At 37.3% G+C, this 23,405-nt stretch overlaps 1 protein-coding gene across 3 annotated transcripts in view; it reads left to right on the top strand.

Moving 5' to 3' along the window:
• Positions 1–14,599, top strand: part of LUZP2 (leucine zipper protein 2) — a 139,196-nt gene extending 124,597 nt beyond the window's left edge. Inside the window, exons 10-12 of one of the 3 annotated variants that reach the window (XM_032691570.1) lie at positions 7,437–7,529; positions 13,452–13,529; positions 13,977–14,599. In XM_032691570.1, the coding sequence (XP_032547461.1) occupies positions 7,437–7,529; positions 13,452–13,529; positions 13,977–14,081 (276 nt within the window). In that variant the 3' untranslated portion in view covers positions 14,082–14,599. The remainder of the gene's footprint in view (positions 1–7,436; positions 7,530–13,451; positions 13,530–13,976) is intronic. The other 2 variants (XM_032691569.1, XM_032691571.1) reach the window with 2 other exon arrangements.
• Positions 14,600–23,405: the final 8,806 nt, after the last annotated feature.

Below are 23,405 nucleotides of genomic sequence, written 5' to 3'. Positions count from 1 at the left end.
TGATTGTTCTAGAGGTTATTCTACCTTTCCTTTTCCCTGGGTGATATAGGTTCAGGTGTATTAGGTGCAATAAGGTGTCTTGAAAGCAATTTATGCTCTTTAATATATTCCAAAATACATATGGCTACACAGTATAAATAAAGGGTTTGGGATCCCCTTCTCTTGGCACATTTATGCAAAGGGTTGTCCATGGACCTTAGAAATATGCTGGCAGACGAATTATGAAAATGCCTGCAGCACAACTTGATGCCAACCCAGTGACCCAACTGTAGTGCCACGAAGTCTGAACTCAGCACTCAAATCCTGGAATGTTACAGAAATGTTTTCTTTAAAGTCTGCGACAAGAGGGGGAATTAATCTCAGGGAAATCCTGGAACAGAAAGGTCGTAGAAAAATGCTGCATTCAGGGATTAAATAAACAGAGACAAGGGATGTCTTATAGGAATCCTCCTTTTTTTGTAAGCACTGAGCCTTCTCAGCTTCCACTGAAGTTACTGTGGTAGCCCCTGGCAGTTTTCAGGACCAAACCCCACATGTGTTATCCACAGCTTTCCCACAGCAGTCAGCTCTGCTCCAAATCCATGATATGCATGCAGCTCACACGTTGCTACATCATTAGAAACAGCACCAGCCTTCAGTAAATATTTGTATCATTAGACCAACTGACTTCAAAGAAAGCAAATTGTGTAGCAACACAATTTACCTCACCCTTAAAAATCAGAAGCCTACTGATGTAACATGGTGGTGTCTACCTGCAGATAGAGTGGAAGAGATCTAAAAGAACTTGATAAGTTTTCTGACTAGGTTATATGAAGTTTAATTTAGTTGTTTTTTTAAGGCACAAGCTTTTGTATATTGGCACACACTCAAAAAATAGGAGATGGTTTTTTCCTCTTTACATCTCAGCCAAACGGTGAAAGTGAGACAGAAGCTGTAGGCAGCTGTGGGAACACCTACCTGGTTACAAACACAACCCCAGCAGATGATCACAGAGAGCAAATATTTTCACCAGCTTCCATGGCTGCTCTTATGGAATGCAGTGTGGCTGATGAGAAGTCTTTTTACCAATCTTTTACCAATCAGTTTCCATTTCCACGGACTCATTTTAAAGATTCTTACATATGTACAAATTTTAACCTGGTGTTTATGTTAGCATATTTTGATGGAGTTTGCTATATGAAGAACAATTTTGGCTATTTTTAGCAAAGGAAGACCCCTTTGGTTTATGGTAGAATGTGTACTTTAAATTCACTTTAAATTCACTTTGCAGTTATGTCCTCTTCAAAAATAGAGCAGGTAAACAATAGGCTAAATTACTGTAGATAATGAATGAGAAATTAGGAAGGTGTATGATGCATCTTTGTTACATCTGTGTTACATTTTTCATTGTATTAGCATAAAATTACTGGGCTCGGGTGCTCTTGTAATTGGGACTCATTTGGAAAACCTTAGTGTTCAGTGACCCACAAAGTTGAATAGCTGGATTTCGTGCTGGGGTTTTGCTGCAGTGTCATTTCAAGTAATGTTGGAATGCCATCTGTTCTCAAATTTCAGTAGTTTTTCTTATATGGCAGAGTACTTCCACTTGTGTGCAGCTGCAGATCTCAGTTCTGTTATCTGCAGAAAGTTACAAATGTCTTTTTTATTAAGAATCTTCCTTGTAGCTGCTCAGAAGTGTGCAGCAGTGGAATTACCCTGTACACAGCACACATCTGAATATCCTCCATGGTAAACTTTTAATAAATTTGAGACTTACACAGGTTAGTTCTCTTGTCACTGCATTTTATCAATTTGCACTTTATTTATTTTCTTTGCTTAGTTTCTTTTTAAGTCTTAAGGAGGCACACTTCTGGGTCTGTGTTCACTAAGCACTACTTAGAAATACTCGGATTCTTTTATGTTGGTCATTATTGATTAAAATATAATTCAGTCTGTAAATGTTTAACTTTGCTAGGTCACAAAATCGTGTGACATACGGGGTTCTCTTTAGTGTTCAGTTTTTCTGAGCAGCCAATCTAAACAGCTGACTCCAATAATTTCAGTTTTTCATTGTCTCATATATTTCATACCAACATACACTATGAGACAAGAAGATGGTGATGTTTTGTCTTCGGTTTAATGTAGATTATTATTTATGAGTTTCCCAGGTTTAGTATGAGGAAAAGTATTTCTAGTTTTGTTTTCAGTTGTTTAAGTTATTTTACCTCTTTCTGCTGTATAAACTTACCAGAATTTTGGTTTGTTTATTTTTTTTCTTCTTCTTAAAGCGTGTGACTTAGATATCCTCTATCTTGTTTGCAGTTAAATATAATTAAATACATCATTCTGACTCTGATGAAAACTGAGGTACAATGAATCATCACAGAGATGCTCTTACTGATCCAGAAAAAAATGATTGTATACCTTTTCATAAGGGCTTTCACCCCCTCAGCTGCATGGAAATATAAATAAGAAACTGCAGTTGTTCCAAGGAAGTGAGGCAACTGAAAATGTTGGTTTAAGGTTCTGTTAGAAAACACATACTGAAATTATCTCAAATAAGCTGTATTAGAAAAAACCAGCAGAATTCAGTGCACAACATGCAGAGAAAAAGGACTCCAGAACCCTTAACAAAATAAAAATTTAAACCAATAATGTATATAATGTCCAACATAATTTACTAGGAGGCAGTTGCATGTATGAGGGGACATTCTGCACTCACAGTAATGCTATGACAAGGATGATCCAGGAATTTGACAGCTAAATATGTCATCTATCATCCCCAATGGTCTATTAAGAAAAGTCCTTTGATGGATGTTCAGCCAGTTGAGATTATTGTGAGTGTTGGTCTCGGGGAAACTCCATTACAACCAACCCAAATGCCTGTGGAATGGGAGGTGATCTGTTGGTATCCATGTTAAAGATATCCTAACGATTTCCACTTCTGATGAAAGTGAGGTTGTTCTGGATTACTTGCAAAACTTCTTAGAGTTGTGCTGAATGCTCAGTGTTGGCATAGAAATAAGCAGCTATTTTCCACCTTAAAGCTATTTGAATACAGTGCAAACTGAAAAAAAAAAAAATAAAGGAAATAATCACGGGTAAGTGTGTTTACTTAGAAACACTATATAGAAATTTAAAGATCTGCTACGTCATAGGATTTGCAGTTCTTTAAATTGCCCTATATAAATGTATCTCTAGATGTGCATTAGAGATAAAAACTAAAGTATGTCTTTCACACTTACTGTTGAATAATATTGACTGTCCAGCAGAGAAAAGCTAGTTATCTCTACTTCAAAGCACACCAAATATATGTATATACATATACAGTGACCATTAGTCTTATAGAAATATGTAGTTTTATTATTGTTGTTAGTATTGACTTCTCAATTGTTTTTGCATGTGTGTTACTATGGAAGACTTTTAAATCAGGATATAAAGAAATGCAATGCAATGCTTTTTTTTTTTTTTTTTTTTTACTAAACATATAAATACATACTTATCTGTGATTTCTGTTGGGGAAAGATATAATAGACCCACAATTATTTTAAAATGTCTCAAATTTGGAAGAAGATGTTCTTTAAGGTCCCTTCCAACCCAAGCCAGTCTATGATTCTATGAAATCTGTGGGGCTGGAGGTGCAAACTGAAAGTCTGCCTTACACTCCAAAATGATCCTGTGGGCCTTTGTAATTGCAAGTGGTGCTGCTCAAAAAAGAAGGGGAAAAGAAAAAGTGATAGGATTAGCACCTTCTTCATGACCAAAATGAATATGTGAGGCGTTACATGGCAGCTGGCCTCTCTGTGTGTGTGTGTGGTGTACAAAGTCCCTGGTTTCCAGGAGCACTCAGACTGAACAGGCTCTGGAAAAGTGATATTTCTGGCTCTTGATCCATGCACCTTGCCCAGAAAAGCTGTGACAGCTTTGTCTACCTGCTACATACAAAACTGCTCTAGTTTTTTTACAGTGCTACAAATCCTCGAGCAATTTGGGATTTCCTAGACATGACATCAAGCCATTTCCATCTCAAAAGGATAAGGCAGGTCCCAGAGGAATACAAAACTGAGAAGTGGGGATGACTTCTGTCTTGTTCCCTGTTTGTAGCCCCTTCACAGACCACCTGCTTAGTAACCTTGGTGGAGGGTGGGTAGAGCAGCACCCCCAGCCCAGGGGGATCTCTGAGATTGGCCTCACTCAATGTGCCAAACCAATGTCAAGAGGGGCAGACAAGTGCAGCCAGCACTCTAAAGACTGGCTGCCAGGTAAAGACTTTGCTGTAGGTACTTTTTAAATGTTTGTAGATTGGGCCAGTGGAACTTTCAGTGAAAAAAAAAAATGTGCTTCTGGACAAACACCAGTGATTTCTGTATTTGAAGTTTTATTAAAATGGGTTATGAATGGGCATATTGGGTGGTTGCCCATCATTAGAGGAAAACTACCATGGCTGTCACAGAACTGGGTTTCTTAGGACCTCAGATTTCGTAAACTTGCACCCAGCCAGAAACTGGTTAGTTTGTTTGCTTACACTGAAAATGCTGTGCCATCTTCCTGTTAGATCAGGATGAGTATTCATATTTCTTTCTTTTTTTTTTTTCTTTTTTTTTAGTGTGGAAATTGATTGTCCCTAGAAATCCTTACTTGTAGAAAAGAGTAATCTGTGACAGCCTAACAGAAAATGATTTCCTTGATGTGACCCATATTGGTGTTGGCAGGTCATCTGGCAAGCAGTCCTGCCCACAGGCATCTCTCAGGAACAACTGCTGATTAGGGATTAGGGGTGGTGCAGTCATGCCAAAAAGTCATGACAAGTCTATTACTACTATAGCAAAGAACTGAGCTACATATTAGGCTCAAAAAACCTTCTGAAAGATGGAATTCAGCTGACCTAATTTTGCAGTTTTGTTTAGCGGTGAAGATGACGGTGGTGTAATAATAGTGGGTGCTTTGAGAAGAGAAGCTGTTTGATAATAGAACTGAAAAATATATATATAAAGCATAATTGAAGGAATTTTCAAAGGCATGAAGCAGAACTGGGCTCTTATTTTTTCCAGTGCAGACTTTGAAAGATAATTACAGAAATGAAGAGTTTGACTTGCTTGTCTGCAAGTTTTTCTGCAAGCAAAGTACTCATTAGCAGACTCTAGTTTCCTCTGCATATACCTTCAATGCATTGTAAACAATTATTTAAGTATCTGAAATGCAAAGCTTGGTTTTCAGTCAAGCTTGTGAGGATTCACCAGGAGGATGCGGTAACTCCTAAAAGAAAAACAAAGATAAAAGGTTTCATGATCCTTGAAAAAAAAAAATGTTTGCATTTGAAATCCTGTATTGAAAAGTTTTGAGGAGAGTTCAGAAGTCTCTAAGTAAATTGGGAAGGAGTTCATGATCTGTATCCAAACCATTTCACTCTGGAATACTTGATGGCATTTTTATTAGGTAAGCTATCACTCTAGTAAATAGGCCTCAGTCAGACAAATTATAGAATATTCAATTTTTTATGAGGGATTATTTTTAATAACAAGGATCCTGTTTGCAAAGTCTTCCTCTAAGACTCCCACATCATCAGCAAGCAGATAAGCCTTCAAAAAACTTTCTTTATCAGGTAAGAAGTCAGTCTTAGTCCTAAAATGTTATAGATTAAAAGCCACCTAAATAAGATGCAATAAGCCCTCTGGTGTTCTGGCCAAAAGGACATAACTCTAATTTAAAGGACCCATTTACTACTCCCAGGTTTGGCTGATGTCTGAGCAGTGCAGCTGTGGCAAGTGGTTTTTAAAGTTTTTTACAGAATCCGATCCTACTGGACAAGGCAATCATACAAAAATTGAAACACCTCAAAAAAAAACCTGTGTTTTGTTTTGGGAGAGAGAAAAGAAGGGGACTTCTAGCATATGATAATGCACTTCACTCTTTGGAAAATTAAAGGGGATGAAAATCCGAAATTTTCCTGTTTTCCACTGTCCTACAGATGGGAAATTCTGTAAACATCTGAAAACCTGACACTGGGAAAGTGCTTTCTTGACAACAGCCTCACCTAAAAATCTCAAACTTCCCCTTGTTCTGTAGAAATGAGTGCACCGTGCTGAGAAATTGTGTATCATTTGCTAAGGTACAATCTTAAGCAGGAATCAAATTCTGAAACAAGAAGCACTGCTGTGCACAGGCATTTATTCCCTTTAATTAATAAGGCTTCCAACTGCCTGGTTTCTCTGGCATCCCGTGTAGATTTACTGGCTCAAGCAGTCAAGAAATCAGGAGAACACACGTACTGTCATTTACTGCACCTTCTTTTATTCAAGAGGAAGAAATTTAGGTTTGCAGAACTGTCATTTCTTTCAGTCCAAACAGAAAAATCACTCAATATGTGTATTAGATGGCATTTATTATTTAACAAAACAATTATTTTTATGGATCTTTTTTATCTCTTCACCTCCTCATTTCTTCCCTGGTAGTCAGTATAAAACTAACAAATCCTCACTGGAGAGCTGTTAACCAGAGACTGTTGGAACTATTTTATTTTGACTGTGAGTTGAACTATTTTTCATGATTCCAGTTAAATTGTAAATAGTGACCTGCCAGGTTTGGTTTCTCCTGTCCTCCATCATTTATGAAAACTCTGTGACTTAGTCATTCAGTGCAGTAAAAGGGACACGAGAAAGGACGCTTCAAGGTTTCAAAACTGGTGTCTGAATTTTAACTTATCTGTACAGAGAAATTATTTTGCTTTTTTTCCCTGACTCCACCCTCCTGAAGAGTTTCAGTACGTCTTGCAGATGGTCTGATGAAAGCCAAATCCCTAAGGATGGTATCAGTGCTTTTTTTTTTGGTTTTTGGTCCCTTTTAATTTTAAGAGTTGCGAGAAATGCAGAAAACCACAATAAAACAACCAGTATTTCGGTGGAAGGAAATTCACTGCTTATATAAAACAATAGCCTGGATTGCAGAGTGCCTGACTCAGCCAGCAGCCCATTTTGAGTGCGAGGAGAGGAGTGAAAGGCATGAAAAGGAACATGTTCTGCCAGCTTGCAGAGACGGGAGGTCCCAGCAGAGAGAGACTGTGGAAGTCTGAATTAAGCTAAATCAGCTCATGAACATGTCAACTCAGGTCTCAGTCTTTCCCAGAATCCACAGAAGTCATGGGAATATGAGTTCTGAATTTTTTTTTTTCTGCTATGGCATTTAGATAGAATATCTTGATTATATATTTGAAAGTAAAGCTTTACAAGGGAGTGCTTTAATGAGAATGTATATTAAGACATGCCCTTTATAAAATTACCTGAAAATGCAGTGTATAAAATAGTTAACAGTTTGCAGTATCTGACCTTTCTGTTTTTCATCATTACCCTGATTTTTCGAATGTGATTTAATTGATATTTTTGTCTCAATTATATTAGCTTTTTAAAATTATTATTATTTTAATTATTATTTCGATCACTATTTCATTTTTTATTTCCCAGGTTCATCGAAATGTCTCAGCAGAGAAAGAGAATTTTCCTGTGGCCTTGAAAAAGAAAGAAAATCAGAGCACCCAGGAGTGTGATTCTCAAAATGTAAGATTAACTCACCTGGAACCCGGGGTCTCAACTAGGCTGTGTGAAAATATCAATGCCTCAGGCAGCTGTCAATGGGGCTTTTCCAAACTAAAATTGTACACATATTTTAAATAAATAAAACAGGAAAAAAAAATCAGAAAAAATGAGGGAGGCAAAATTTGCTGAGAGAGCTGGTTGTCTGCTCAACAGGCCAAAAAAGCATAGTGCTACCTTGACTAATTCGCAGGTGAAATATATATATATTGAATATATTGTTGTATCTCCAGATATAACAAACTGCTGTGGAGGTAACTTGGTAATCAGGGATCACAGCAGTGTGAACAAAACGTTGAAAAACAAATCTTAGATAATTCAGCATTCAACAAATGGTAAAACCCCTGCATATAGGATCCATTTATCACAAATATGTTCAAGTTTATTCAGTTAGAAGCTACTTTCCCTCTGCCACATCCTTTCGAGGAGGGCAGGGACAAGGGGAAATTGTATATCCAGAAGAGTGCATAATTTGCTGTTGCATGTTGTTTAATGTCTAAAGGTAAAGGAAACTTAATTTCGTTAATGAAAATTGAAGGAGGAGAAGAAAATCACATAAAATTAGGAGGTTGGAGTGAATTCCATTTAGATTATGACTACAGGTTAGTTATCACTTAGGAAACTTATAAGAGGTTTGATGAAATGTAGGTTACTTTAGGCAGAGACTGAATTTATTTAGGCCAAGAATTTGTGTAAAGAGGCTCAGAGAGCTCTTTTTTTATAGAAGTGAATAAATTAAAGGAGGAAGAAAAAGAAAAAAAACTGTTAACACATTTCAAAAATCAAAAGAGGATTTAATTTTTCTACCAAGTAGTGCAGCGAGAGGCACCTAAAAGGTGCACTTTTCCGTAAAATCAAGGATTTGGTCTTTTTGTTTAGGGGGTGGTTGCTTTTTGCACTTCTAGCAATGAGTATTTTTAGCTATGTAGTCAGCCTGGAATGCTGCTTGGTATAAGAAATTTTTCAGGGAAAGCAGATGACTCCAATTTGGAGTTAGAAGTGTTGATGAGTTGAACTGTTTTTCAAGGTTCAATTTAAATTAAAATTCCACCCTATTCCCTGTGTTTGTCTAAGTAACATTATAATTCAAGTAAAAAGAAATTAGGCTATCTATCTGAATTTGAGTAATAGGATTAAATTTTATATCATTTAATCTCTCAGTTAGCATATTTTAAGACCAATTCTATATTCTGTGGGGCTCACATTTCCTTTAAGTTTTAAATCTTTAAGATTTGTTAAGTCTTGTTTGACAAAACCTCCTGCATAGAGGAAAAAGTAGTAAAATGATAGAAAGCATACCTTAGGGGTATTCAAATTAACTGTGCCTTGCTAGATAATGCTCCTTATTGTAAAATTAAGCAGGCAGTGGTTTTCTCAGTCTTATCTTGCTTCTAAACATGTTCCTGCTAATAAATTCTCTTTTCTACTGAAAATTGAGCATTATGTAATATTCATAGTACCATTGTGTTCACATTTAAAAAAAAAAAATCAATCCAGGATTCACACTCATACACAACATGCTGTGCTTGCAGTGTCTGCTGAAGGAATGGCTTTGGCAGCAAATTTCCAAAAAGTATTGTGAGGACAACCACATTTCTAGGCAAGGAACTCATAAATACTGTGGTACTTATCCCAGTCAGAAACAGAATCTCCAGTGAAATTAAAAAACTTAAAATACGGGAAGATGTGTTCTCTTTACGTGTGAGACTTTTATGATGGATCTTTTTTGTCTATGGATGTAAAAATCTGAGGCCACCGTGGGAGGATAAAACATCCCGGTTTGTCAGCATCCCCTCCACTTCAAATAGCACAGAAGATTCAATAATGAGAATGGGGAAGTGTTCTTGTAAATTGAAGGATTGACTAAAGGAAAGCAGGAATATTTTCAAAGAGAGCTAAAGCACTATGTTTTACATAACTGTTCCAAATACTTTACACAGTCTGAGGTCCATTCTTGACCCCTTTTCATCCCGTGGCTTGCTCACACTGATGACTACAGTAATTTTCCTGGTTGTTTGTTTAAATTGAAACTTTTTTCTTTGTCCTGTACACACTGTCCACCTGAAGATGAGCTAAAGTGGGCATAAAAATAGTGCAGCTGATGATGTTGGCTTAGTAACCTCTTCCTACCTTTTTTATTATTGTTATTATTTCTCTCTCACATTAACAGATATATATATTTAGAGAAAAGGAAGAATTCAAATTAGTCAGTTTTGAGTATGAACTAAAAATGTCTCTCTCTACAATTACCCTTTGTATGATGACATTAGAGATGCCACCTACAGTTCTGAAAGAACTAGAAAGAATTTATTTTCACGAAGGATCCTTTACTTCAGTAATACAAAGCTGTAATTTGTACCTGTGGGCACTATCACTTTAAGGAAATTCCACACTTGGGAAGAGTTTTTGTTGGATTTTTATCATTACTTGCTTGTGGGTTTGTGTTTGTTTCTGAAGATTTTACAGCTCCTTAACTCCCAATGAAGGAAGAATAAGACTGGAAGGTCAAGAACATATGACAGGTTCTAATTTACCATTTGTTTAAGAAAAATAAATGAAGATGTGCTTAAAACTCTGTTGCTTAGAAACCCAATATTTCAGCAATACTTTCTCAGAACTTTGCAAAGATCCTCTGATTGTGTCTCTGATAAACAAAATGTGATTTATATTTTGGAGGAATTACTGTACTAAGGACTAACTACAGAGGAACAAGGAATATTACTGATATTAAGGCAGAAAATAAAGCAAAATGGTTAGTTGCTGGTTTCAACTGATATTGTTTAGCCTGTAGTCCTACTGCAGTTTTGTCTGTATGGTTTTATGCCTGATTACAGTAATTAATGCAGTCTACATTAGAATGAATACAAATTAAGATTTACTGGCAAATGGAATACAGACAGGTGAAATTATGTCAGCAAATTTGGAAATTAGACACTTGATATTTACCTGTCAAGAAATTTGGCATGACCAGTAGCAGCCAGAAGTAAGTAGGACATCCTGTTACACATAATCTGAAATTTGTCAAAGACCAAAAAAAAAAATTAACTTCAGTTTTCTTTTAAAAGTTCTCATTATGTAGATTAATTTTATTTTATTAGGGGAATCCTGTAAATACTACTTTTTCTTAGCCTTATCCAGAGATGTTTGCTCTACAACTGGCTCCTGAAACTCACTGCAGAACCAATGTTTTTTGCAGAATCAGAGTTCTGCAGAGCTCTTTACCCTGTATCATTTCCCTTTTCTGTCCTCCCAAAAACTTTTGGGAGTTTATTTTGGCTTTTACACCACCAGGATGTACTTTGTTTCCTTTTCATATCAAATAATTCTTATGAGTGTAACATATAATTTAAAACTACCTATTTGGTATTGCAAAATCATTGAACGATTTATAAAACGATTCTTTGTTCTCTATTCTCATCTTAGGTTTCTTGCTCTTTGTCCTTGTAGAGTCTTTTCTGATAAATAAAAGTGATAGTGCTTTTATTTACTGCATTAATTTCCTGCAGTAAACAAACACATGTTCATTAATCATTCAGTGACAAATGACACTGAGTATTGGAGCCAAACTTGCACATGTTCCTAAGCAACCACAGCATTTTGCTTCATTTTTCTCTCTCAGTTTCAATTGCAGAGCTTTGATCACATTTTACTCTCCCATTGTTTCCACGAGGGAGTAATAATAGAAAAAAAAGAAACCATCGTCATAACAAAACTTCAAACTAATAAAATTCTTAAAGTAAATTCCGTTCCCTAAATGAGGACTTTGGAGGTCATAGGAAGTTACATCATCTGAGTTTAACCATACCCTCAGTACACTGTGGTCTGAAATAGGAGGAAGATGTGAAAAACTGTCGAGCTGTCTTATGAAAAGGCATTTGCACACTTCACATGCTTCTTGCTCTGAGTCTTTCTTTTAAACAGTGAGGGCTAAAGGAGCTTGAAACACAATTCATGAGCAGATCTGATAAAACACGTCCTTGAATAAACTGTGAACCTACCTTGGCTAGTGACAACTAACATAACTAGTTGGTTATAACCACACTGTCCTCTTCTCCTCTCTCTGGTTTGCTGTCCCCAGAACCAGCTCCCTGCATTATCCCCCGTCACACCCTACAAACACCCTGCACGTCTGCTTTGGGTGCCCCCTGAAGCCAAAAGGAGGGCAGCAGTGATGCCAAGGAACACTGAAAGTAAATTTGGTCAAGCAAATCTGTATGATGCCCTTCAGCAGCAGCTGAATTATTTTTTAACTGCAAAAGCTGTTCTAATATCACGTATTTAAACCTGATTTCCTGACCATGTGCGATTTGAGTATTTGACCTTAAATTATTACGTTTATTTGACCATAAAGCCCATTCTTGTACTGGTGCAGTGGAAAACCCTTCCAGTTACATTGTTCAACTGTCTGCAGCTCAAGTTGCACAGTTCAGTAGCCAAGGGACGTGCTGAGTTCTAAGTGGCTTGTCGAAAATTCTCTTTAAAAGAAGATGCACACTTATCCACATTTGGAGTTTATGCATCCAGCTGTGAAGCTCTCCAGCTCTGATGTATAATTTACCTGGGTGAACTGAATTGCTGGAACCTCTGAAATGTTGTGTATGTTACTGATCAAGCTGCATGCTTCACAACCAGAATTTCACACAGAGATCAGACCTCGTGCTGAGCTGACAAAAACAACGCAGCATTTTAAGCCTGTCATCGAGGCACCTCAATTCTTCTGTCATATTAAATTTCTCACTTACCACTCTCGATTTTATTTCATGTTATAGAGGCAAAACCTACTGCTTAAGGCAAAACACACTCGTTGGAAAACTCAATTTTATAAATACAAAGAGATCATTAACGTGTTTCCTAAAGTTTATGCAGAGCAAGTAGCAAGTGTACAACAGCACTAAATGTGGTCTGTCTGTCTGCCATGTAGAAGAAAATCATCATAAGAATTTTGTTGTACTTAGTCATAAAAATTGTGAATGTTGGCCAAGCTAAATTTTAAGGAGATGTTTGAGAAGAGTTAGTAACAGTGAAAACAGTGAAATAGCCTGGGCAGCCATCAAACACACTTGAATAACCTTTAGTAAAGGTTTCACTTTCACCACTTGGATTCTCAGTGCTGCGTTTTAGAACTTTTCCTATGGCATCATTACTCCTACTCCTGAAAGGACTCTGGTTTAATTATGGTTGAAATTTCAGCACTGGGTAAATCTCTACTTTCATAACAGGACATCTCTTCGGTTCAGAAATCTACTGAGTAATTAATTTTATTTATGCTGTGCAACTCTGTTTTCTCAGGTATTAAAAAGCATATAGGCAAAGAATATGACACTATTCCTGGAATAAAAAGACAACAATTAACATCACAAGCTTTTCCATACCTTGAAAGTCATCTGACTTTCCCATTCAGTGAATATTCATCCCCAGTCAGGGATTATTATACCCAAGAGATTTGATAGTTTAGACAAGAGTGTGAGTGTAGTAATAGAGAACTTCTAACTGTAATGCTGGTTTTCACCTGTTTGTTGCTATTTCCTCACCCATAAAAGACAATTATAATTACTTTTCTGTTCCCTAGGACCACTCATAGGAGTAAAACTTCACTATTTGTGATGAGATTTCAACATGAGAAAGAACTGCTGGATAAGCATTAAGTTGCTAAAGGTTCTGCAACATTAGACTGTTATAGAGATGATGGAAGTCTGGAATTTAAGTCTTATTTCATCAACTAGGCTTAAAAGAAGACCCAGTGATTTTTTCTATTTTCCTTCTTTTTTTTTTTTCTTGTTTTGTTTTTTTTTTGGTTGTTGTTGGGGTTTTTTTTGCTTTTAAAGAAAACCATAAATATTTTAGGAAAAAATACAAAGTAGTTATTTCTGGCATTTGTATTGACAGGTTGCCAAGACGTGTTTGGGGAATCGCGGTAACTCGACATCTCATTTGAAGGCAGCAGAAACAGAGACAAGCCTTCAGGTATTCCTCTTTCTGAGTAACTGCTGGGGTTTAATTAAAAGGTCTTGTGAAGCATATTTGCACATTCTACACTAAATTTTGTCTCAGAAGACTACCTTCTTAGTTCAGATTTTGACTGCATTTTGTTGTACATCAGAGCTGTTCATCTGATGGATCAAGAGGAGGTCAAAATCGTCATGATTATAAAGCAGCATTTGCACTTGTATGCTTTTACACTGTAAAGATTGTTAAATATGCTTCCTTTATTAGAGATTAGAATCCTTTTCTGGGTGCAGCTGGCAAATATCATATTCTGCTGTTGTAGTTTAAGGCAGTTTAACAGAAATACAGCTCTGTGTGCACTAATGCCACAGATTTTTAACACGCTTTTTTATTTGTTTATGTGTTTATATATACACAGAGAGAGAGTACACAGTGTTTACACTGATGCTGTTTTCACCTCCACAGAAGTTGCACAGCCTTCCACGGACTAAATCCGAAGACAAAAAATCACCTGAAAGAAATGAGAAAAAATCTGAAGAGTCTGTTAGTACAAAAGAAAAAAAACTCTGAACACTACTAACCTACATTAAAAATACCATTCACTTGCTTCCACCTTCCTGTTCTTTTCAGTGCAAAGTCATGAAATGTTCCAGGTTTCTAAAGCATGCATTTTTCACTGTTTTATGAATGGTTGTAAATTAGTCTAGAATAGACCAATTAGTACCTTCCAGCCATAATCCAAAACAGATGTTTGAAGAAATGCTTGGTAATACAGTCCCGTTTTTGAACTCTTGTTCTACACCATCAGTAGTTGCATAGTTTCTTTGTAAACAGCAGCCAATCTCAAGTATTTTCTCAGTCTGTTCTATTTCATGTACCTTTATGGCAGATTAGGTTTTTAAATTAAGATTAAGGGGCAGCTGGGAGGGGGGGGAGGGGAGAAATATCTGTGTAGCCATAGCTGAAGTACAACCCATAAGTGCAACTGTAAAAAGGGAACTCTGGATGGGGGTCCATGTATTATCTTTCAGTAATACCATTTCAAATCTACTAATTTAAACAATAAAAGATGTTTATTTGGTTCTTTTTTTTTGTGTTTTTTTTTTTTCCTAACTGCCATCACAACTAGTCCATTTTCTGAGCACTGAAGCATTGACAGAATTGGATTCTGAGGGATGGAGATAAAGAGGGTCATCACTTTTGGGATTCAATTAATTGGAAATAGTTTCTAGCGGTGTCGAACGTAACATTTCTTTGCACATGACACACCTTGACTTAAAAGGTCACTGAAACTGTTTCAGTCATCTGTCAAGAAGGGACATGGATCTCCATGTGCATGTCCCAGAGGAAGGAGGTAAGCTGTCCTACCTGGCATTTGTTTCACCCTTCTGAAGCACTCAGCATTCCTGACAGCATATCTGCTGTTGCTGTAGCTGTTTATTGCTGCTGTGCCAAGGGATAGCTTGGGGTTGATGTTCATAACATGAAAAAACTCTACCTTATAAATCAGCAACAAACCAGCTTGCTTTTTCATTTTTGTTATTGTTGTATTTTATTTATTCAGCATACCTGAAGTCAGTGAATGGTTGAGTAGCCCTCTGCTCCCTGGGAATATGCATCATTTATTTAGTATATCACCAGCAGATAATTAATGTAAGAAATCTATTTACTGTTAGAAAAGCAACAAAAAAATACTGAGGGGAGGAGAGGCGTTGTGATTTTATTTTTTGTTTTGTGTTGTCTCCAAAAGGTTTATTGTTAGAAGCTTTCCTCTAGCCATGGGATCATAATCTGAGGTATGCATGTATGGTTTCAGTTTTTGTATGTCCCTTTTCCTGGGTGACAGTGAAGATCAGGTGAGACAGAACTGAACAAAGCCATGTTGGTGGGGAGAATTTGATTAAATATGTAGGTACTGAGGATTTCTTGGACACCTTGGAATTGGACATCGATTGCCACTCATTTTCAGTGTGATTAACCTTGAAGGATGGTGACTGGGGAAATCCCTGCATAACTTCATACCTGCTATTTTTAGGATAATCTACGTAGGGATACAGAATCAAGAAAAATTATGATGGATATATGACTGATTGTTTTCTGTATGTGGTGTAGGTGCATCTGCTGTATGTGTAGATATGGTTGAAAAAGTATTGCTGCTCTGAAGAGTCTGAATTTTATTGAGAGGTAGGTACACATCCGAAGGAAAATCTGTCCTTGGTGGTTGTATCTCAGACAACTACAGCTCAACAACTCATATCTCTTCAGTTTGATAGGAAACCTCAGTTTGTGTGTGGGGGAAAAAAATAGTACTTTAGAGAGGAAATTAAAATGTATAAGAATTCGTGTGGTAAAAGTCAAGGATTTTGAAAAGAAGAAAAAAAAAACCCTTACAGTGATGCTTCCAAGCATTAACATTGCTTTTCACTAGCAAAGGTGTACATGTTTTCCCCTCTTCCCTCAATGGATTTATAACCATTCTTCATTCCAGGTGTGACAGTGAGTAGTTCAACACCCCACGCTGGGATGACAACAAACAGAACTTACTGCTTCCTTTGATTTGTGGTTACTCAGCCTTATAAAGAGCTGGTCATGAGGGAACTTCAGTTTATACAATTTAAATCCCACTCACACTTTCTTGGTCTCCCTAGAACACTCCAAACCCCTTTTGTGTTGGGAGAGAGCCATGTCACTTGGTCTCTTTTGCATTGTGGACTCGTGGTACCACAGGGCAGAACATATTAAGATGTTTTGTAATTGCCTGCAGTTGCCTGGCAACCAGGTCATGGCCCACATCCTTCTCTCTGCAAAAAACCATAAGGAGGCAGAATGCTTTTTTTGTCAGATATTCCAAAGGTTAGCTGTTAAAAGCAATTTAGTTTCCACTTCAAGTGCAGCCCAAACATACGCTCTTTTTTGAGAGTATGAGATGGCTTTTAGACTGTTCCAAACTTTAAACTTCTATTTCATTTTTCCTTTTACAATACAGAGTTCTATGAATTAATCTCTCATCCTATGCATTTGTATCTCTGTGCATGTGTATTTGCAAGCATATATGCACATAAAGCTACATGTAAGTGTGCATATACATATTTGAGTGTGTATGTGAACCAAAAATTCTGGAGTGGAATTTCATCTGTAGTCAGGTATTACTTTGCCAAAACTTCCTGTGGAAATCCAGTTCAGATGCAGGTGTTTTCCATTTAAACAAGAATTTCTGTTAATATGAATGAGAGGAAGCTCTCACTGACTCTTAGAACTTTAAAGATAAGATACACTGAGTTCTGTGTCTCTGTCTGACCTTGTGGAAAGCTGCCTCACTTCTTCAAGTACTTCAGTACAAATGATGTGAAAATATCAATGTGGGCTAAGATAGTTTACTTTCATTTTTTAAGTCAAATGTTCCAATTAAAAGATGTTGTGGAAGGGTATGAAATATTAGCACTATTTCTTGTTGAAAAAAACCCCAAACCTCAAATTTAATTTCTTAAAGGGAAGCTCCAGAAATGGGTGAATTTCTGGGAAAATCTCAAAGCAGTTAATAATCCTAGAAATACCTTTCTTATTTGTGTGTCTGCTATTTTATGTGTTTTAAGAATTCTTTTTTCTATATATAAGTGTCTGTGTATAAGGATAAGAAAGGGGCTTGCTTACATCTTTCCACTCTTCTCATCTCCTGATGGACCTGGACATTAAAAAAAGAGGCTGAAGCTGAATTTATTTAATGCATAATATGTCAGATCTATTTTCTGAATCAGGACAAAACATATTTGTCTGAGATAATGCAGTCAGTGTTTTTAAAAACTGTTCAGTGATTTATCTATCTGTCTCCTTAATTTCCTCATTTCCTTCTCTCTCTTTCAAATGCCATTTGAATTAGGAAAAAGATGTGCATGAAGAAAGAAATCTGATTCCTCTGGGAAATATACTTATTTGAATTATTATGTAGAGATAAATAATTCACTAACTCAGAAAAGCCTGCATAAGCAAAACAAAACAAAAAAAATTATGGAGAAAATCTCTTTATTTCCCTGGGTTTGCAAACCCACGGATTCAAATTTTAGTAGCTGAATGAAGAACAGTGAAGGAGAGAAGGTGTAGACAAGGACTCTGTCATCTTCTTTTTTTTTTAATGTGTGAAAGGAAAAATAATGAGTTTGGATTCATTTTATGAGGTTGTATTGCCTTTTGTTTACACCACTGGAAGCAAGGAAAAAAATTTGGGCAACGACTTTTGAGAAAAAGTATTTCTTTTGTCAATTGATACAGATCTAGTCCTTCTAGCATGCAGCCAGGTAAAAAAAATGCTAGTTAAAAGAAAAGCGTGTGTTGTGTCTCATAGCAGTTGGGAACATTTTCTTACAAGTTTGTAAAGTGCTTTATTCACATGGGAGCCAGATAGGACATATTTTTTTTTATAGCAAGCAAAAAAAGCATTAAAGATTCAACTAATCCTAAAATTAGATGCCTGTAAGGACAGTTTAATTCATGATGCCAAGGAGAGGTGGCTTGAATATTACATCTTTTAGTGTTAGTCTATTTACCATATTCCACGAAGCTGGAAGGATTATAGAAAGCAACTTTGAAACATAAGTGTAGGTACATACAAGTACTTTCTGGTGCAAGGCAGAAACTGGTTTTGATGGTTCTGCCTTTACTTAGGTGACAATTAGCAGAACTTTACATAAATTGCAGGGAAGGTACAAAGTTTTGTTGAGCTCAAAGATTGAATATGATTATACACAGCAACTGATAAACAGATTTCAGACTGCAAAGTTAAAATGAAGAGTGTTTGTCAGAATGTAAAAAAATCCATGAAATGAACCAACAAGGTTTTTTTATTCTTTTCATTTAGAATTATATCTCACTGAAAAGTCTTAAAAACAAATTGGAAACCCTGTGGAGTGCTTTTCCAGTGTATATGGACAGCACTGAGATGATGTGAAGACACAATGATAGAAAAGTGTCCTCACGGAACATATGCAGCCACGAGGCTTCTCTGAACTTAAATCTGCACACATGGTTTCTTTCCAAAATAGTTGCATAGCTCATCTTAAAATCCGATTTAAAACTGCTTAATTAAATCTTTATTAATTTTTCGGAAACTTAGGTTTTATTTTCTCTGCTTCTGATAAACCAGGAGCTCTCCTTTTAATCGTGTTGTGCCGTGTGACGAACATGGCACACTTACAAGGGTGTCACAAATGTGGCAAGAAACAAGTTCCTATGTAGGATGTAAGTTTCTGGATCAGAAGTTTTTATGCATCTACTTCGAGGAGAGGAAAGTCATGGGTTTTAGCAAGTTTTATTTGTGAATAAAACAGTTTCCTTCATTATTTATATATTGTATTACGGTTCTACTTGTCTATTTAAATATGCAAGCAAGTAATATCATGCCAGGCATGTTTATATATTTATTTTCTCTACCTGCCTTGGGCTGGGGCACACCAGGTTACTGTAGTGATATTTTGAAGGTACCAGCAATCAGAGTGCTCCATGGGCCAGCCTCCAACCTTAACACAAAAGGGTAAATATCACTAAAACTGTGTGTGCTTTCTCCATAACATAAGAATGAAAAACATCTCTTTGCTTATTAACTACAATGCTCCCCCCCCAAATTTTCACTGAAATAACTGAACTTTTTAAGTTACATTAACAGTCTAAACCTAGCAGAGCAATGTTCCTCTTGATGCATGGAAGTACTATCTCTCCCTGTGAGGATTTTGCCTGGGAAGCTGCTACTGCACTGAAAAAAAAAAAAAAGGGAGGAGAGAGGAGGGATCGGGGAGAGAAAAAGATCAAGGAGCAGGAAGGAGCTTGAGAAGGGTCAGCAAATGGATATAGAGGGCATTGGGGGAAAAATTATGCATTTGGGAGAGGCATAAAAGAGGACTGAGGCAAAAGGATATTCACAATATGCATAGGAAAGCCATGAGGAGATTTCTTATCCCCAGTGAATGTCTAACAACTTTCACTGACTGCCATGTGCTGTTCCCTCTGCCATGGCATGAAAATTGCATTTAAATTTAGTGCAACTGTAAACTCTTTATCATATGGGCACCTTTTGGCTTTTCCCATGAAAGCACAACACTTAAAATGATGTTTCACCTGGCACTGCCCAGAGGTGTGTGACAAAGCAATGCAGCAGCTTCACCTCCACCTCCTTGTTCTGTCTCATTAAGTGCAAACTGAAAATAGGAAGGAAAGGAGAGATGCCTCTCTTTTTCCAGGAATGTATCATGAGTGGTCAGAAGACTCAGATGTGACCAGAACAAGGTAGTATAGATAAGCCTGGAAAGCAGATTTATGCAGACCCAGGTAGACCCTCTCCTTGTATTTCAAGGAAGGAGATGGAAAGAAAACCCACCCCACTTCTATTAGGTTTGGTGCCTTACCAGGCCTTATCTTAGAGCATAAGCTTTCATCAGGTCTCATAGAGCAGAAAATACTTAAAAGCAGAAAATACATAGAACTGTCCTTTGCAGTAGGGGGTTGGTAGTGAACTGTCCTGTCACAGGTTGGAGGCTCTCCAGACAAAGTTTTTCTGAAACACATGCTGACTGCAGAAGACGTGACACTTCACTCTATGCATTGAACTCTGCTTTGCAGCACTGACCAGTGCATTTTGCTCATAAACTGTTCCTCTGGAGAACAGCTCCAGAGGAATAGAATTATTAATGAATTTATTCTGTCAAATAGGTTCAGTCTCCCCCTCCTAGAGTCTGGCCTACAATCTTTAAAAAGCATTGGTTGGGAGTTGAAGAACTGTTTAATTCAAACTTTATTTGAAGGAAATTGTAAAACTGGCCCTCAAAAAAGAAGACAGATTATGAAAAAAAAACTATATTGCAAAGCTAACCTGGTAGATCTGTTCTCGTGCAGCCCACTCTTGGCAAAAATCCCCTGGTTTTTAACTGCTGTTAAACCAAACACTCAGAGACACATCAGAAGCCGATGGCCACAGATTTCTGCACCCATCAGTTGTTAAATTGATCTGGTTTAAACTACAGGAACTGATCAGGTTTTACCTGTGACATAAATCCACACACTAGTCTCCCCTGTTTGTGTTACAAGATGCAAAAATTTGCTTTGCATACTTGTGTAAGAAATCATTCACAAGTACCACCAGACATGTTAAGGTGAACAAGAACATTCTTGAATTACTGTTTCTTTTTGCTGCCTATATGGAAAGAATTCAGAGCTTGAAGGAAGGAAAAAATGAATTGTCGTCAGTTTAAAACCAAAACTCATCTCACATCCTAGCTGAGGATCCAAACATGAGCCTGGTTGGACCTTCCAACCTTACCCATTCTATGATTCTGTGATTAGAGGAACAGCACCCAAATTCAGCAAAACATTGTCCAGATTTTTTTTAGTAGAACATGTTTTCTACATTTGATAACACAATTCTCTGGTAAAGGTGGGATGATCCCTGTGGGTCCCTTCCAAGTCAGAATATTTTGTTATTCTGTGACAAATGTGCAGTAAAAAGGAAGATTGAGTTACCTTCTCTCAACATCTAATGGCTCTAATTTTTGTAGAGTACAACTCTCAGTTTATCAATGAAAGGCAATTGGTTTCTGATATTTGCCCACAGTGGGAGGTAAAATCTGCAACATTGCATGTCTAACACTTGGGAAAATTTTAAATCAAATGTTTCATGTATTTGCCTGCTTTTGTTGAGCAGTAAATTGGTTTTGTGTTTGTCATGGTTTAACCCCAGCCAGCAACCAAGCACCTTGCAGCCACTCACTCATTCCCTCACCAGCAGGATCAGGGAGAGAATTGAAGGGTAAAAAAAACCTCATGGGTTGAGATAAAGACATTTTAATAGGGAAAGTAAAAGCTGCACAAACAAGCAAAGCAAAACAAGTAATTACCTCACTGCATCCCAGCTTTTACCTACCCAACACTTGCCCACTGAAAGGCAGGTTTCCAAATGTCTTTGGGAAAGTCCTGGAGCCAAATGATGCTTCAGCAATAACACAGCTGATGGGGGAAAAAATGCCTCATGTTTGCTATATTTTGCTATCTCCCCCGTGTAAAAATATGTTCATTCATTTTAGTATGTCTTCTGAATAACAACCAGAAAATCACTTTCATCACTGATAATGCCTATTGTCCTGAATGACTGTAATGTCAGTTATCCCACAGATGGAATTATGGAAAACTGGGTCTATAGTTGATGCAATTTGCAGTGTGTTCTGTCACTCCTTTCAAGGGCTGTCTTTCAAGTGAAAACTGTGGTGTTTGCCCTCCCCAGAAAACTGGAGCACCTGTGTGTGGAGCACCCTAATCTCACCATGTGGAGATTCAGCCATTAAACTCCTGTCAAGGTTAATCAAAGTTTTGAAGGGAAAGGTTTGAAATACAGACAATGCTAGAGAGAAACACATTTCCCCAAAGATTTAAATAAAAGTCAGTGGCTGGAGCTCTTCTCAGCTCCCTGTCTTTGTTCGGGTGATTTTTAACTCAGCTGAAGGGCTGGGGGCACACACCTGATGAGCTAGGACACCACCTCCAGCTGAAGACCCATAAATTAACCAGAAGTTGTGAGCCAGCAGAATGTGATCAAGCAAAACCATAGCAATAAACCGTTTAACAATTCTAAGATATACAGCAGTGAGAAGGGAATGAAAGTCGGATAAAAATACGCATCCCAGAGCATTTGCATAATCTTTTGAAAACGAACTAGGCATTTTTCCATCTCAGTTGTTTGTCCAAGTAGGGTGAATAGTCGTAAAAAATGAATTTTTAACAGATCTATTGCATTTCTAAAATGAAACAGCAGATTCAGCATTTGAAACAGCACAGAAGAAGGCTGTTAGCTAACTGCACGCCAGCAATGTCATACAGTTGTCTGCTTATCATGCAAATAGTTTATTTAGATGCAAAGACACATTAGACTCCACTGATGGAAAAGGGAGAGATGGTGCTTGCTCCATGTTGTTCCTGTGTATGTGATCAGAATTTCAGTGTCTCCCTCAGTACGTCACATAGCAACACTGGAATAAGCAACAAAAATGTGGGATCACACAAGCTGTGTATACAAAGGAGGCTGTATTTCTGATACAGGGGGTATTAGTGGTGGATGATGGACTGCAGAACAGATGCCTTTCGCTCAGCAGACCATTATGCAAACAGCTGTTAACAAGACAAAGCATTTAATTTCACCCACTGTACTTTTAATTGTACTCTGACCATGCTGAGCACGTGCAGATTTCAGTGTGACATTCAAAAGGAGGTCTCAGCTGCTTTATATGGTACTTCATAATCCTCGATTTTCGAAAGGTCAACTGAATTATATTACTTTTGAATTGCAGAAAATAATACAGATTACAGTTTTCTGTGGAACACGAATGGGTTTTCATTAAATCTTACACCTAAACTGCTTCTTGACCTTTCCTCAGTATCACACCTATTATTTTTCTCTCTAAATGATGCTCAAACTTAAATGTTGATACACCACTTTTATCTATTACTATTCCTCAAGATGACTTAATCATCCTAAAATCTAGTGTAAAGGTCCTGCTTTTGTGTAGAGCTGTTGATAGAATGCATAATGTAGGTCCTCAATGTAAGGGTAGGTCTGAGTGTCTTATCAGCACGTATCCCACAGAGCACTGCTCTCTACGTGCTAAACAGACCACAGAATAGTTCAGCTCCTGGAAAACACATATTATAATATTATTCACACTAGAGCAAGTTATTTCTGAAGAAAGCAGATGAAGGCTGGAGGGGCATGCCTATCACAAAGCCCTGGAGATGGTGAAGATGGTGAACATGGCACTGATTTTCCCGAAATTGGCTTGAAAGGAAATACATGATGTTCAACAAACTTGAGTAACTGCTTGCCCTGGGAGGCTGCTGACAATGTTGGCAGTGTTGGCAGGATCA

This window comes from Chiroxiphia lanceolata, chromosome 6, assembly GCF_009829145.1.
Source record: "Chiroxiphia lanceolata isolate bChiLan1 chromosome 6, bChiLan1.pri, whole genome shotgun sequence".
NCBI lineage: Eukaryota > Metazoa > Chordata > Aves > Passeriformes > Pipridae > Chiroxiphia > Chiroxiphia lanceolata.
Note: the sequence above shows the minus strand (reverse complement) of the source record. Positions and strands in the feature narration are given on the sequence as shown.